The sequence below is a fragment of the Acinonyx jubatus genome, chromosome B3 (genome assembly GCF_027475565.1).
Source record: "Acinonyx jubatus isolate Ajub_Pintada_27869175 chromosome B3, VMU_Ajub_asm_v1.0, whole genome shotgun sequence".
NCBI lineage: Eukaryota > Metazoa > Chordata > Mammalia > Carnivora > Felidae > Acinonyx > Acinonyx jubatus.
The window spans coordinates 136,498,565-136,513,078 of NC_069386.1; the positions used below are offsets into that span (position 1 = coordinate 136,498,565).

The 14,514-nt window shown below is 37.7% G+C and overlaps 1 protein-coding gene across 7 annotated transcripts in view; it reads left to right on the plus strand.

The window, feature by feature from the left end:
* The window catches only part of PAPOLA (poly(A) polymerase alpha), a 61,352-nt gene that overhangs the window by 34,707 nt on the left and 12,131 nt on the right, over positions 1–14,514 (plus strand). For all 7 annotated transcript variants that reach the window (XM_027066572.2, XM_053224915.1, XM_053224917.1 and 4 more), the window contains exons 13-17: positions 2,074–2,127; positions 2,646–2,765; positions 4,073–4,182; positions 8,009–8,130; positions 12,378–12,520. In XM_027066572.2, the coding sequence (XP_026922373.1) occupies positions 2,074–2,127; positions 2,646–2,765; positions 4,073–4,182; positions 8,009–8,130; positions 12,378–12,520 (549 nt within the window). The remainder of the gene's footprint in view (positions 1–2,073; positions 2,128–2,645; positions 2,766–4,072; positions 4,183–8,008; positions 8,131–12,377; positions 12,521–14,514) is intronic.

The window sequence follows — 14,514 nt, forward strand, 5'->3', positions numbered from 1 at the left end:
AGGTTATCTCTGTTGAATGTAATTACTGTATTTAATATCTTCTACTTTAAATTTGCTTAAATGTGGCTGAGTGAAGGATATAACAAGAGTAGATTACCACGCCCCCCCCCCCCCCGCATTGCAATAAGAACCAGTTTGAACTCTTTAAACTTTGAAATTTTAAACTTTAAATTGCCAACAAAATTATGTTCCAATGGATTGTATGTTTTGCCTCTGTAAATAGAGAACATTTGTTGTACTGAAGACTAAGGCGGTGATTAAGAACATCCATTTTAATAGTGTTGTAAGAGTAGTTTAGAGACTGAGAGTTTTGTCCCCTGTACTAGGTGAATGCAGACATCTTTGCTTTTTTTGTTTTTGTGTACATGCCTGCTTTTATAGTTTGTTGTCTCCTGTTGTAAGTTGTTAGACTTCTGTGAGCTCTTTCTCCATCTTCCCCCCCCTCCCCCCCAAAACTGTTGCCCATTTCCACTCTCCCAGGGACTGGAAATAAGGTGACTGAGCTTGTTAGGATTTTAGTGGACTTAAGAGCATTTAAGGGCTCTGAGTGGGTTTCTGTGTTCGTAAGATGCATGAGCTTTTAGTGCTTTTATGTGACTTTTATTAACTTTTATTTACTTAGGCCATCTGTGTTTGTCCTATTTGGTTTGATCCAAATAATGCAGAACAAAGTAAACTGGTGGTGAAGGAAGTACTGGTCTGTATGGTTTGAACTGCGTATTCACGTACCTGTCTCCGTGTTTCCACATTTACATATGCTGCCTGTGTTCCCTTAAGTTTATAAGTATTTGAAGCCAACTCATTTGAACCTCACAGTTCCCCTGCCAGTAAGAGATGTTATTTTTCAGAGGACGCACACAAGTCTCGCACCTGGGTCACATAGCGATGAAGAATCGTGACTAGTTTTTAAATACTTAATGAGCGTAAATAATAAGCAAACAAATGGAATATTTTAAGGAAGAATGGTTAAAAAATGTTTTTTAACTTCCCAAATTTTCTCTATCCCCCGCCTAAATGTTTTTTCTCTCTCGCTCTCTCTTTTTTTTTTTCCAGATGACTAATTTGAACTGGGGTTAGTAGGTTTTTTTTTCCTGGCCTAGGTCAGGCGTTCCGCTTTTGGCCCGAAAACCTCATTCATCAGATGTGAACGATAAGGGGTTCAGCCTTTTAAAAGAGTAAACTAATTTAAAAATTTTCATCATACCCCAGCTTTCCAAACTAGTAACTATCCTTGGTAATGGTGTGAGTTTGCTTTTTGTGAGGTAGTTTCTGGTGACAAGTTTGGCTTCTAGCACCTCTGAGATGGGTTCTGTAGAAGAGTATATTGGATGAAAGTTTTTTGGTATTATAAAATTATATGGATTATACTCTAGTTGTAAATAGTTTGATTTAAAATGATTAAAAATAGGTGTTTAGTTCTGATGGTATTTTGTGAAATGAAAACTTGCCTTTTCTCTGATGGAATTGGATTCCGCATAAAAATCAGGTTTCTGTGTTGATCTCACGTTAGTGAAGTCTGCTTTTTTTTTTTTTTAATAGAAGTTTACACTCTTCCTTGAATAAAATCCTGAGGCCTACCTTCAGTATTCAGTTTAATTTTTGCTACCTTTTAATTTGAGTTAAAAAGCATGATGTGTTTTGAACTTACTGATAGAATATGTGTATTTAGTGATCCTGTTTTTGTGTCCAAAGCCATGGTGCGTTACTTCAATTAAAACAATTTTGTTTTAATATATTTTAGTGAGCAGCTTATAGATAGAAAGCACTCCATCAGAGTCTTTGGACCAAACCCATCAGTTCATGTTTATTCAATGTCCTTGAATTAAGCTGCTTTGGGGTAATTATTTATAAAAATCACTCTCTTTTTTTTTTTTTTAGAAGAATTAAACTCACCAGTAGTTAGAAACTTGTGAAAATTAGCTTTTATGATTTTATGGACATACTGAGATTGCGATCCCCCCTTGCTAAATTGATGCTGATCTGTAACTGTTGCAAAGCTATTACATTATGGTATTAATATCCAGCACAAAGCAGTTAAATAAAATAAATAGCATGTTGTCTTTATCTCCAAAGGCATTATATTGTACTTCTAGCAAGTGCGCCAACAGAAAAACAGCGCCTAGAATGGTGAGTATAAGATTAGACTTTACAGAAAAAATAAGCAAAAATCAGATAGCTACAGAGCACAGTAGGAGATGGGAGGAGGTTGTGCTCCCATCCAGTTTGGTTTGATTCATAAGCCGAGCTTTACTACTTGAAATGGAAGTAGAGGAATTTGGGGATCCATACACCATTTCCGTTTTTATTTCCCTTATGGAGATCCACGTATCGTTAACTGTATATTTAAGGTGCTTTGTTTTAGTGTCCTGATTTTTATCATTTAAATATTTGCGGGGATGTCTTTTGTAACCTTCTTAGTTTGAAATGTGGCTTGGTTCTCCTTCCTCAGTTTTTGCATCAGCATTTTTGGTTAGAGCATGAGACTGGTTTTATCTGTGGACGTTCAGATGGTTGAACTGCTCTCACGTGTGTTTAAGTGTGAACTTGCTGTTACTGCTTTGCATAAACATACTTGACTTTGTGCATTTTATTTTATTTTTTAAATTAACCAGAATTTTCATTAACACTAAGTGACATTTGTTCAGGGTGGGCTTGGTGGAATCAAAAATCCGAATCCTGGTTGGAAGTTTGGAGAAGAATGAATTTATTACACTGGCTCATGTGAATCCCCAGTCATTTCCAGCACCCAAAGAAAATCCTGACAAGTAAGCAGTCTTGTAACTTAATCTAGTTTCCTCCTCTCCCTTTCAGCTTTTACTCATAGAAGCTTTTTATAGTCGATTTTTAATAACTAGAGTCCCTATTCCGTTGATCAGATAAGGCACAAAACCAATTTGAGATTTATAGTTTAGGTTTTCTGCATCAGAAACCTTGAAGAGAAAAACTATTTCTTGAGAAAAATCAATGCTAAAATAAATTGTTTTTTTCTGATAATAGTCTAATGATGAGGTACCTATTAACTAATTAGAGTTCAAATTATGCAGATCTGCCTTTTAGCATTTCTTTACATTCCCCCCCCCCCCACCTTACTGTGCGGTGCTTGTTAGAATAGCTGCTATACCAAATATGTCTTGCTGTTTATCTTAATTTTTTAAAAAAGAACATGCTTGCATTTGACCTCGCAAAAATCCGATTTGTGGTGGATTCTGGAACATTGAGAAGATCTGTTAATAAAAGGCTCATGTTTTTCTTTTAAGAATCTTTTATAGGTCAGTTTCTGGTTCAGTGGTTGCTGTCTTATTACTCCTACAAAATCTACTTTGCTTTATACTTTGTTGCATTTGGAAATTGAAGGGAGTTTGAGTAGCAAGCTTTAAAAAAATAAAGTAGCATTAAAGAAAGATTGAAAAATAGAAGTAATTGATCATTTGAGATTATGCTGCAGTGGTTTAGCTGTTACTCTGATTTGTTTATACAGGTTATTTCCTGTTGCAGTCCTGTAAATGAGTTGTATATTTGAGCTTTTTATAATTTTTTGTTGCTGTAATCTAAATTACTAAAAGACTGCTATTTTCAGTAGATTATTAAGTCTACTGATAGAGATTCAAAAGTAGCTGAATCACCCATTGTTCCTGTTGTTATGCTGTAGTCACATTTTTGTCCGTGCCACGTTTTTGATTGAGTTGTAACATTTTAAGGAATGTATGTTAAGTTCTAGTTAAATTTTTATATCTAGAATCACCTTTTTTGTTTCAGATTTTTCTAAAATGCATTATTCCTTTTCCCTCTTCAGTTTGAACATAGTTTTTGTACTTTGGTACTTTCGGGTCATTTTTTTGTACTTTGGTACTTTCGGGTCGTTAACGATGGTCGTCAGCACCCTGTTTATATAGGGTCAGGGTTGGGGCGGGAATGACAGGCATGGGGGAGGGCTTGGAGTAGTGATCGGGTTCGGGTTTAGAACTTAGTTTGCTTATACATTTGTATCCTGTTTTCCCACGTACCTCAGATTGTAACCACATTGATAACATTTTCATGAAATAAACTAGTAACGCTTTTCTTACTTTTGCAGGGAAGAATTTCGCACGATGTGGGTGATTGGGTTAGTGTTTAAAAAAACAGAAAACTCTGAAAATCTCAGTGTTGATCTCACCTATGATATTCAGTCTTTCACAGATACAGGTATATCTCTACTTGGATGATCAAAACCCATAACTTGCATATTTGAATTTGTCTTCATGTATACCATAGCGATATTTGCAGTAACTGTTAATTTACTTGGGAATATTGAACAGTGGTTATCAAAATAATCTTAATGTTTTTGGATTAGGTATTAGTTTTGGTCATGTCTAAGATAAAAATGATTTTTTCGTATTGTAGATTTAAAGTTAAGGAGGACCATTTAAAATTTGTTCACAATTACTTATAAAATTGGATGCCACTTGAGTATTGATTGTGTGAAGGACTGAGTCTGTGTCTGACTGCCTCAGTGATCTTGAACTTTAGACATTTTCAAAGCTAGACATCTGGTAACTTGAGGAAATTTTATTCTCTGTGTCAAATAATAGACTCCAGTGTTGATTCATGGGTAGAGAATAGGGTGATTAGAGCTACATTTCACATTAACCTATACCCTGAGATAGAAGGTAGTCCAGTTTAACTAAAGTGCACATGGTGGGTGTAGTTCACAGAACCTAAGGCTGTTCTGTGTATGTGTGTGTGTGTGTGTGTGTGTGTGTGTGTGTGTGTGTGTGTGTGTGTATAGGTGCACAACTTTCCAAGAGGATGGTGAATACACATGGAGAGAGTGATGAGTAGGGACTAACTCTTTTTTTCCTCTTACACATCTCCTTTTCTCCCCATTAAAAAAAAAGTTTAGTGTATGTCATTTTCACCTGTCCCCAATAAGGAGTTTTCCCCTAAGAACCTTTAGCTGTAACATTAAACATTTTGTACCTCCTTAGAGGAGAGACAGAAATCGGTCCAGTTTGTTAAAAAGTCAGTATCGTACACTAAGTGTGAAGAAATGAAAGGAAAAGAGTGTGTCTTTCGGTGTGTAAATGCTCAGGTGCGGTGACTAGGAGGCAGACTCAAGTAGTCAGGTGATTACACGTATGTGTAGAATCCTCAGCAGCGTGACATCTGTGAGTTCCTGCAGGTGCTCTCTGTTGTGACCCAAGAGACCACCAGCGGCAGGATTGCCATTGGTGACACAGCGGCTAAAGTTTCCAGTAAATTGAAAGGTGAACTCTAAAGGAGACACCTGGTAGTTGTCTTCTTGAAAAATTCAGATTAAAAACACTCTGTTTCTTATGTAAAATTGAGCTGATTTCTTGGTTCAAATAATTGGTAAGCAAGGTTTTCATTTCTAGGGATGTAAGTGGGATGTGGCACATTTCTTTATTGTGGGGAACATTGAAGGGTATTTAGTGTCCCTGGCAGTGGTAACCCTTAATTGCTGTGACAACGAAAACATTCCTCCACATTTCTTAGCATGTGCTTTGGAGGGTGATAACTTCACTTGCTGAACACCGCAGAATGTTTTTTTCCAAAGTAAAAATTCTGATGTCGACTTAAACTATTTATAAACTAACAAATCATGTAGAGATACTTGAATTAGAAAATTGGTTTTGTGCATTTCATCTAAGTTTAGCTGTTTATCAAAGATTGTGCTAATGAACCATCAAGATTTTAAAGGACTTGTAGTTATTTTGGGAAGGAAGTGTTTAGTTTTCCTGTATCTTGAAACATTTTAATGGAATACTTGGTGAGATTTTCTCAGAAAACAAGTTTAATATGTTCAGTACTCCAATTCTTAACTTCCAGTCTCTTCTACCTTCTCTTCAGATCTTTTTAATCTCAGGTATTGGCAACTATATCCCTGTATTTGTGCAAGCTAGAAATCTTGGAGTCCTCCAGGGCTCCTGTTTTTCTCATACTTGATACTGATGCATTAAAAAATCCTTTTGCCTCTACTTGTAGTATTCATTGAGATTCCTGCTACTAATTGCTATCTCTGTTGCCGTCACATCAGTCCAGGCCCTTTGTCATTGCTCTGTTGTATTACTGCCGTTACTACAGTTTCCCCGGCCTGACCTCGCCCAGCTATTAATAGAATAATAGCTATTTTCAGTCAGCGTCCAAAATGATACTAAGCCAGATCATGTCTCACCAGCTTAAAACCTATAATGGCTACCCGTCTCATTTGGAATAAAAGTCTCAGGCCTTCCTTTCTGTGGTTTGCAAGCTTTTACCTGATCTGGCCTTCTCACTATGCCTCTGGCCTCGTTTCCTGTTGTAAGTTCAGAATCCTTTATCCACATATCTCAGGGCCAGGAAGGTAATAAAGTTAGTAAGTAAGATTCCTAGTGGGGACTGGACGATGCCTGGTATTTGGTGGTCCGAGACAGGAACATTTCTGCAGGAAACTGTTCGGTATTTGCATTAAGTAAGCGAGGGTAGAGACCAAACAGCCACACGTTGGTAGTTTAGATCAGGGTGTGTTGTTGCCACGTGACTTCTGATGCCCATTTTAGGAAAAACTTGTGTTGGGCGCTTTGGGGATTTTAGAACTGCTGTTAAAGGACTTTAACTTTTCCTTTACTTTTCCTTCCCTCCAGTGGCCTTTTTGTGGTTCCTCAGACATTCCCAAAGTGAGACCTTGACATTGGCTCTTCCTGGAATGAATGCTGGTCCGCCAGTTACTTCTTACTTTCACTTCGGTTTCCAGGCTCGTGTCCTCTCGCTTTCCAGGCCCAGCTTCTCTCCTCGTCTTCCCTACTCAGTTTCCCTTGTAGCACTATCATCATCTGATATGAAATATTTGTTACTTGCTTTCTTTCCTATTTATTGTATTGTCACTATGAGACTGTAGACTCCATAAAGTTCTTTTGGTCTCTTAACTCTTTTCTATGTCCCCCAGGTCCAGAACAGTGTGATACAGTGTAGGTGCTCAGTAAATACTCGTTGTATGACTGAGTGAATTGATTTTTCCATTTTGGGATTCTCTGGAACTTAGGTGGATTAATTTATTTGTAGCATTTTGTTCTTGTTCCTGTGACCTCTATTCAGTTATTTCTATAACAGAACATGTTGCTACTTAAAGTCTTTTTTCTGCAGATTCTTGAAACGCTGTGTTTAGGTGTAGTTAATAAGCTTGACTTTTGCTACATTTGTTACATAATTGGGCTAGAGTTGTAAATTATACTGGTAGCACAAAAGGGTATGGGTTTTAGAAACTCCTTTTGTCCAGGTCTGCTGTTTCTTAGAGTTGCTATTTTAAAGTTCTTTAAAGTTACTATTTTAAGGGCCGCCTGGGTGGCTCAGTCGGTTAAGCATCCGATTTCGGTTCAGGTCATGATCTCGTGGCTCGTGGGTTCCAGCCCCGCATCAGGCTCTGTGCTGACAGCTCAGAGCCTGGGGCCTGCTTCCGATTCTGTCTCCCTCTCTCTGCCCCTCCCCCCACTCATACTCTGTCTGTCTCTCTCTCTGTCTCAAAAATAAACAAACATAGGGGCGCCTGGGTGGCTCAGTCGGTTAAGCATCTGACTTTGGCTCAGGTCATGATCTTGTGGTTCGTGGGTTCGAGCCCCGTGTCGGGCGCTGTGCTGACAGCTCAGAACCTGGAGCCTGTTTTGGATTCTGTGTCTCCCTCTCTCTCTGCCCCTGCTCCCACTCTGTTGTGCGCTTGCTCGCTCTCTCGCTCTCTCAAAAATAAATAAACATTAAAAAAAATTTAAAACTAAACATAAAAATAAAATTATTTTAAGAGTTATTGCACTGGAAGAATTAGTATACTTTGTGCTTTTATTCTTTATATACACCTTGTGGTGATAGAGTTTGCTCAGGCAATGGAATTTGTCAGATCATTTTTTTGCCTGATGGTTTTGAAGTTTTATGTACAGTATTGGTAGAAGAAGATCCCTACTTAGAATAGCTTCTGCTGGGTGAGTTTAACTGCCTTTATTAAAATGTTGCTATTTCTTGTAACAATTTCCTAATTGTGTAGTTTATAGGCAAGCAATAAACAGCAAGATGTTTGAGGTGGACATGAAAATTGCTGCAATGCATGTAAAAAGAAAGCAACTCCATCAACTACTACCTAATCATGTTCTTCAGAAAAAGAAAAAGGTAAATTTAGCAAGTACTTAACAAAAGCGTTACTGACATAATGTTTTTACTGTATTCAGCCTATCAGTTACTCAACGTTTAGACTCAGTAAGTCATACACATGAAGTAGATCACAGCAGGTGAAAAATCTGTTCTAGGGAGCAGCTCCATTATGTGAAACCTTGCTTCCGGTCAAGTTTCTTGCATGTACTTGATTCAGACCTCACACAGACATGGAGATGCTTCTTCACCCTTATTTGATATAAACGTATATTCTCTTTTCAAAATTTTCTACTGTCCATTTACTATCCCACCTATAGCAGCACCTGATTTCTTTTCCTTTAAAAAGTAGACAAATTAGGTAAATTGTGGATCAAGTAAATTCTGTGGCTTGTTATAAAAATGGCTTTATTTTGTTAAGAATTATATATGTGTATTGCTTAAAAATTAAGTTGTGGAGTATGAAAATCACAAGCAGAGCTGACCAGAATTAATGTTTTGTAGTTTATTGTTCTGGGAATGCTGCTTCCTGTTGAATAACTTATAGCTGTGTTTTTCTCGTTTGGACTTCTAGAGAATATATTAGAATTTTAGTGCAGAGGTGACAATTAGATTTTTAACGTTATATGATTTCAAAAATAGACGGCTTATTTCTGTAACGGAATACTTAACACACTGCCGTGAAAATAATTAGACTAGAGCTATATGATATTAATATGTTTAGTTAGATGCAGATGAATATGTACTATGTAATAATTTTATCTAAAGTTTGCCAGTTTAAAAATGTAAAATGACGTATTTTTTAAGAGAGAATAGGAAAGAAAAGTCTGTTAGAGAACGATGGCCACCACTTTTCAGGGTGATGGTTGGTCATCTGGGGCTGGGGCTGGGACAGAGGAGGAAGCTAACACACAAAGGGCTTCAGCATCATAAGGTTTTGTGTCTTAGAGCATAGCGTTTATTATGGTACAAGCATCTGAGCCAAGGACGAGACTTTGTGGGTCAGCTGGCTCGATTTCAGGTTTCACGGCCTCCCAGCTGTGAGACTCGGGCCAATTCTGGACCAGACGTCATGTTCTTGATTCGCTTTTTCTCTAAAATGGAGATAATATTTTTATCTACCTCATTAGGTATTTTGTTTGTAAGGATATTATAGGTACTCTGTGCTTGGCACATAGTGAGTGCTCATACTTGTTTCTGTTGTTATCATCATAACTTTGGGGGCAGAGGTACTTACTTGCCTTTTTATTTTGGTCTAAAATGCAGGTGTAAAAGGCATTTTCATTTTTAAAATGGCTTACCACAGTAAAGCCTTTATACGGCTTGTCATTCTCTTCTCAACCTGATGCTTTTTTATGAGTTAACTAAGTAATATCTAGAAAGTGATAAAATGTACTGCTGTTATTTCAAGCCATTTTATTTGTTTAATTGTTATAAAGCATACATAAAGTTTACCAGTGAACAATTTTATTTTTAAACTAAAGTGTCAAGTCAGACATTTGTCTTCTAATTGTCCCTTGGTGTTATTAATGAGTTTAAACAACTGCACTTAAATATGTATTTACTGCATGTAAAAATATGTATAAACATTTTACGCATTTTCAGAAGTGAGTGTAAATATAAATAGATTGTTGTTCTTTAACACTTCCATTAAAACAGCTATTTATAACTGAGGTAATTAGATTTTCCAGGACCCTTGGTTCAGATTACCTTTTAAATTAAAATTCCTATCTAGGGGTGCCTGGGTGGCTCAGTTCGTTGAGTGTCGGACTCTTGATCTCAGCTTAGGTCTTGCTGTTAGTATCGTAATAAGTTCATGCCCATGTTGGGCTCCGGGTTGGGCATGAAGCCTACTTTAAAAAAAAAAAAACCAAAAACCAAAAACCCTCCTACATTGATACTTGGAGCAACTAAAGTATAGTTTAAGTAAATTTTTTTCTACTTCTTAAAGTTTTATCGACTTACACATAATCATCTGGAATTTGAAAAGAATTATGAATGATCAGAAATTTATTATTTAGTCCAGACATTGTATTTATCAAATAAAGCTTGACTATAATCTTATCACCCAGTAACAGCTACTCTTCAGCATTTCAGTTTTATTTCTATATAGACCTTTCAGTGCACATATGTTCCCTATACATATGTATTTTTAAAAGGTTTTTGGTGATACTTGCCTTTTGTGACCTCCTCTTTGGGTGCTTATTATGCATCCAGATTACATTACATTACAAATACTATGTGGCTGCTTAGTATTTCTTTGTATAGCTATGGTATGCTTATCTCTGTCCTTGATTTGACATCATTTGGATTATTTCTAGCCACTAGTAAAATAGTATTTTCTTGTTTTTAGAAGTATCTAGAAATCTAGATCCATGAAGCTTTTCTTGTAGACTCTTATTAATACCATCCTTTTATAAACTGCTATTTGCAAAGCACTGTACAAGTGTTTTTCTGTATTGAATACTACAACAGTCTACAAGTATGTCTTTTATAGGAGAAACAGAGTGGCTAAAAAACTTGCCCAAGGTTGTAGAGTAAGCAACATGACTTGAACCTAGGTTTCTCTCTTTAGTATGTTCTGTCTTTATCTTTTATTGGAAAGTTTCGATAGAACCTTTATGATTTCTTGGCATTGAAGTCTCTTGCCAAATTTGGTATAGATACAGAGGCAAAGCAGAGCAGCCGTTTTGTGTTCAGACCAACCAGTTGAAACGTCCACGTTCACAGATCATCCTCAGCAGTGGCCTGTTGTCTCATAGGTATTTTGATCACCTGGTCAGGCAGGTAACTGTAGAATTGAGTGTAATTTACTTCCTGTACAAATCTTTGGTGGAGAGTGAAATTGGTAGCATTTTTGTGTAGGAAAGATGCTCATTAGAAGATTTGTTTCACAACGCAACTGACTACGTGAAAAGTGGCATTACTTTCTCTTCCTCTCCCTTCTGCCAAATCTCATCTTCCCCGTTTGATCAGTAACTAGAGAGCACACGCACATATGCACATACACGTAAATGGTGTATGGGTCTTTGTCAACAGTGCAGTCCTTTCCATTAACATGTTTCTGTAGAGGGTGCCTTGGGTGCCTTGGGTGCCACGGTCTGTTAAGCATCCGACTGTTGAGTTTGGCTCAGGTCATGGTCTCGTGGTTTGTGAGCTCAAGCCCTGCATCAGGCTCTGTGCTAATAGCTAATAGATTTTTCTGTCTGTCTCGCTCTGTCCCTGTCCTGCTTGACCGTGTTCTCTCAAAATAAATAAATACTACCTTTTTAAAAAAGAAGGAAAGGAAAAACAATTTAATAAAATGTTCCTGTAGGTAAATGAGCACCAAGGCTAAAAAGTGTCTGGAAAAAAAAAGAAGCTGAAGAAACTCCATTTGCTATTGCAATACTATTGATTGCAGAAAGAGAACCCTAAGGTGCTTAGAAATCAGTTTTCGTCCCACGTAACCGTCCATAGTTTAAGTTTTATTTTGGCTTTCCTATATTAAGTAACCTTTTTGAGTGCTTTGATTTTTGAGAAGCAAGACTAGCATTAGGATTTACATGTGGATATTAGGTTTCACTTTCACAAAATTTATTTTCACAGGAAAATTTATACTAGTGGATGCATCATGTTAAGATTCTAAGTTGGCCGTCAGAGCACCAGAAGTTCTCACTTTGAGAGAAGCTCATTTATTTACAAATGTTTAGAAGTGGCGCTACACTGTACTTAGTTGACAGTTTTTTTGAAATTACACGATTTTATATTCATTTCAGAATAATCAAAAATTGATTTAAACATTGCTCATAAACCCAATAACCAGAGATCCTCGTTGCTAGTATTGTTTATCATCTAGACTGCTTTCCTAATACAGATGTCTGTGTGTCTGTGTATATTCATAGTCCTCTGATTTAAGGTCCATCTGTTGCCACACGAGAGTGCTTTTTAGTGCGCAGCGTATCTTAAGGACAGTGTGTACGTTTAGTTTTGCACCGTTTCTCCTGTTTTCTCCCGTGCAGGAACTGTCTTGTGGTCCGAGGCCTCTTGGAGGCCAGCAAGTGTACATCTCCCAAATGTTTGCCTTGTAAGTCAGCATGACACTTCTGGTTTCTCCGGACCTCATTCCTTTGTACTTTCTAATAGAAATCATTTATCAGAGTAAAAGATGTTGGTGTTTCAGAGATCTGGCTAAAATAAAGATACGTTTGAAATATATTTCAAATATTTAATTTATCTAATATTTAATTTAAAATAAAATTAAAAGTATTTAATTTTACTAATTGCAGCATTCAACGGAAGGTGTCAGATTGACACCTCTCAATGACAGCAGCCTCGACTTGTCTATGGACAGTGACAACAGCATGTCTGTGCCTTCACCTACTAGTGCTATGAAGACCAGTCCATTGAACAGTTCTGGCAGCTCTCAGGGGTAAGGCAGACGAGGGGATGAAGTGGAGTGGCTGTTGACTAAACACATTTGATGGATTCTCTCGTTAAAGTCATCTGTTTATTTTTCCCCATCTTCTGACTTTTTTAAAAACAGCAATTAAACCTATTTTGGGGAGGAAGTAATTATTTTTGTCCTGTTGTGTCGTACTTGTATTCCGTTTTTGGAACAGGTATGTCTTCATTCAGATACGAATGAGTGTTAGCGCCGTAATCCCTCAAGTTTCCGACACAGATAGTTCCTGACTTTCGTGGTTTGACATTTTTTGACTTTATAATGATGCAAAAGCAGGACAAAGCCAGGAAAAACCATGCTTCGCATTTTGAATTTTGACCCTTTCTGGGACTAGCAACACACTATGTACGATAGTCCCCGATGCCTGGCACCAGCAGAGAGCCCCGAGTCACAGGGTCAACGGCCGGTACCCAGACAGCCATTCTGCACCCATGCAACCATTCTGTTTTCCCTTTGGTACAGTATTCAGTAAATTACAAGAGATATTCAGCACTTTATTATAAAGTAGGCTTTGTGTTAGGTGGTTTTGTCCAATTACAGGCTAACGTAAGTGTCCCGAGCATGTTTAAGGTAGGCTAGGCTAAGCTATGACGTTTGGTAGTTGGTTAAGTGTATTAAGTAGATTTTCGACTTAAGATATTTTCAACTTATGATGGCTTAGTGGGATGTAATCCCAACTTAATCCAGAAGGAGCTGTATTGAGATATCTGCTAACCTTCAGTGAACTGTGTGGTGTGCTAAGGAGAACGGACAAGAGAGAGAAAACCACCTTTCTGTCCTGGAGCTGCTTCTATATGTGCAGCAGGAGAACATATCTATGAAAATATTAGGGGTCTCCTGAAGGAGGTGAAGATCTCTGTGGGCTGGTTTTAGTTACAGGAAACTTTTTTTTTATATACAAGTGGGAGAGGGGCAGAGAGAGAGAGAGAGAGAGAAAATCTCAAGCAGGCTGTGCTCTGTGAGCACAGAGCCCAGCACGGGACTTGATCCCACTAACTAACTGTGAGATCGTGACCTGCGCTGAAATCAAGAGTCTGGTGCTCAACCAACTGAGCCACCCATGCACCCCTAAATATTTTTCTTACGAAAGAAAGACATGGCTATGGTGGCAAAAATTAGAACACAAAAAGCCATATTTATTTTTACTTCTGTAAATTCTTACGGTATATCCTTGCAGAGTCTTTTTTTGTTTGTTTTAATGGAAATAACTAGGGTATCTTCGAAGTGAGCTGTTTATGGTAGACTTCTCAGGTGCTGCTAATATTTTTAGTTGTGCCGATCATTTTGTTAATTAATGAGTTGATACTTAAAACTTGAGCAGTTTTGTGAATGCGTGTTATATTTCATATTTCGTATTTTAAGAAGCAGTTTTAAATATCAGATTGCTAGTTAAAATATAACCAATGGCAGAGGTGGAGGAGGTTAGGATGATTCTTTGGACAAATACGCAGTAGGGGAGATGTAGATGTACAGTCAGATAGGGTCACTTTTCTTCTCTTGGCCTTTGAATGCGTGCTGTGTTTTTAGGCTAATTGTGCACAGTCTGAAGACTTCAGGCACGAACATGGATTCTAAATCTTGTAGTTTTTTTAAATTTTTTTTTTTTAATGTTTTTATTTATTTTTGAGACAGAGAGAGGCAGAGCATGAGCAGGGGAGGGGCAGAGAGAGAGGGAGACACAGAATCCGAAGCAGGCTCCAGGCTCTGCGCTGTCAGCACAGAGCCCGACGCAGGGCTTGAACTCACGGACTGTGAGATCATGACCTGAGCCGAAGCCGGACGCTTAACCGACTGAGCCACCCAGGCACCCCTAAATCTTGTAGTTTTAAAAGTACTTCCCCATTTGTAGAGTCTTAATTTCTAGGGATTTTTTTTTTCTTTTTTTTAAGTTTGAGTGTTCTTCCCCCCCCCCCCCGCCACAAAGAAGCAGATGTTTTAATAAGAGGTTTGGGGTTTGTATA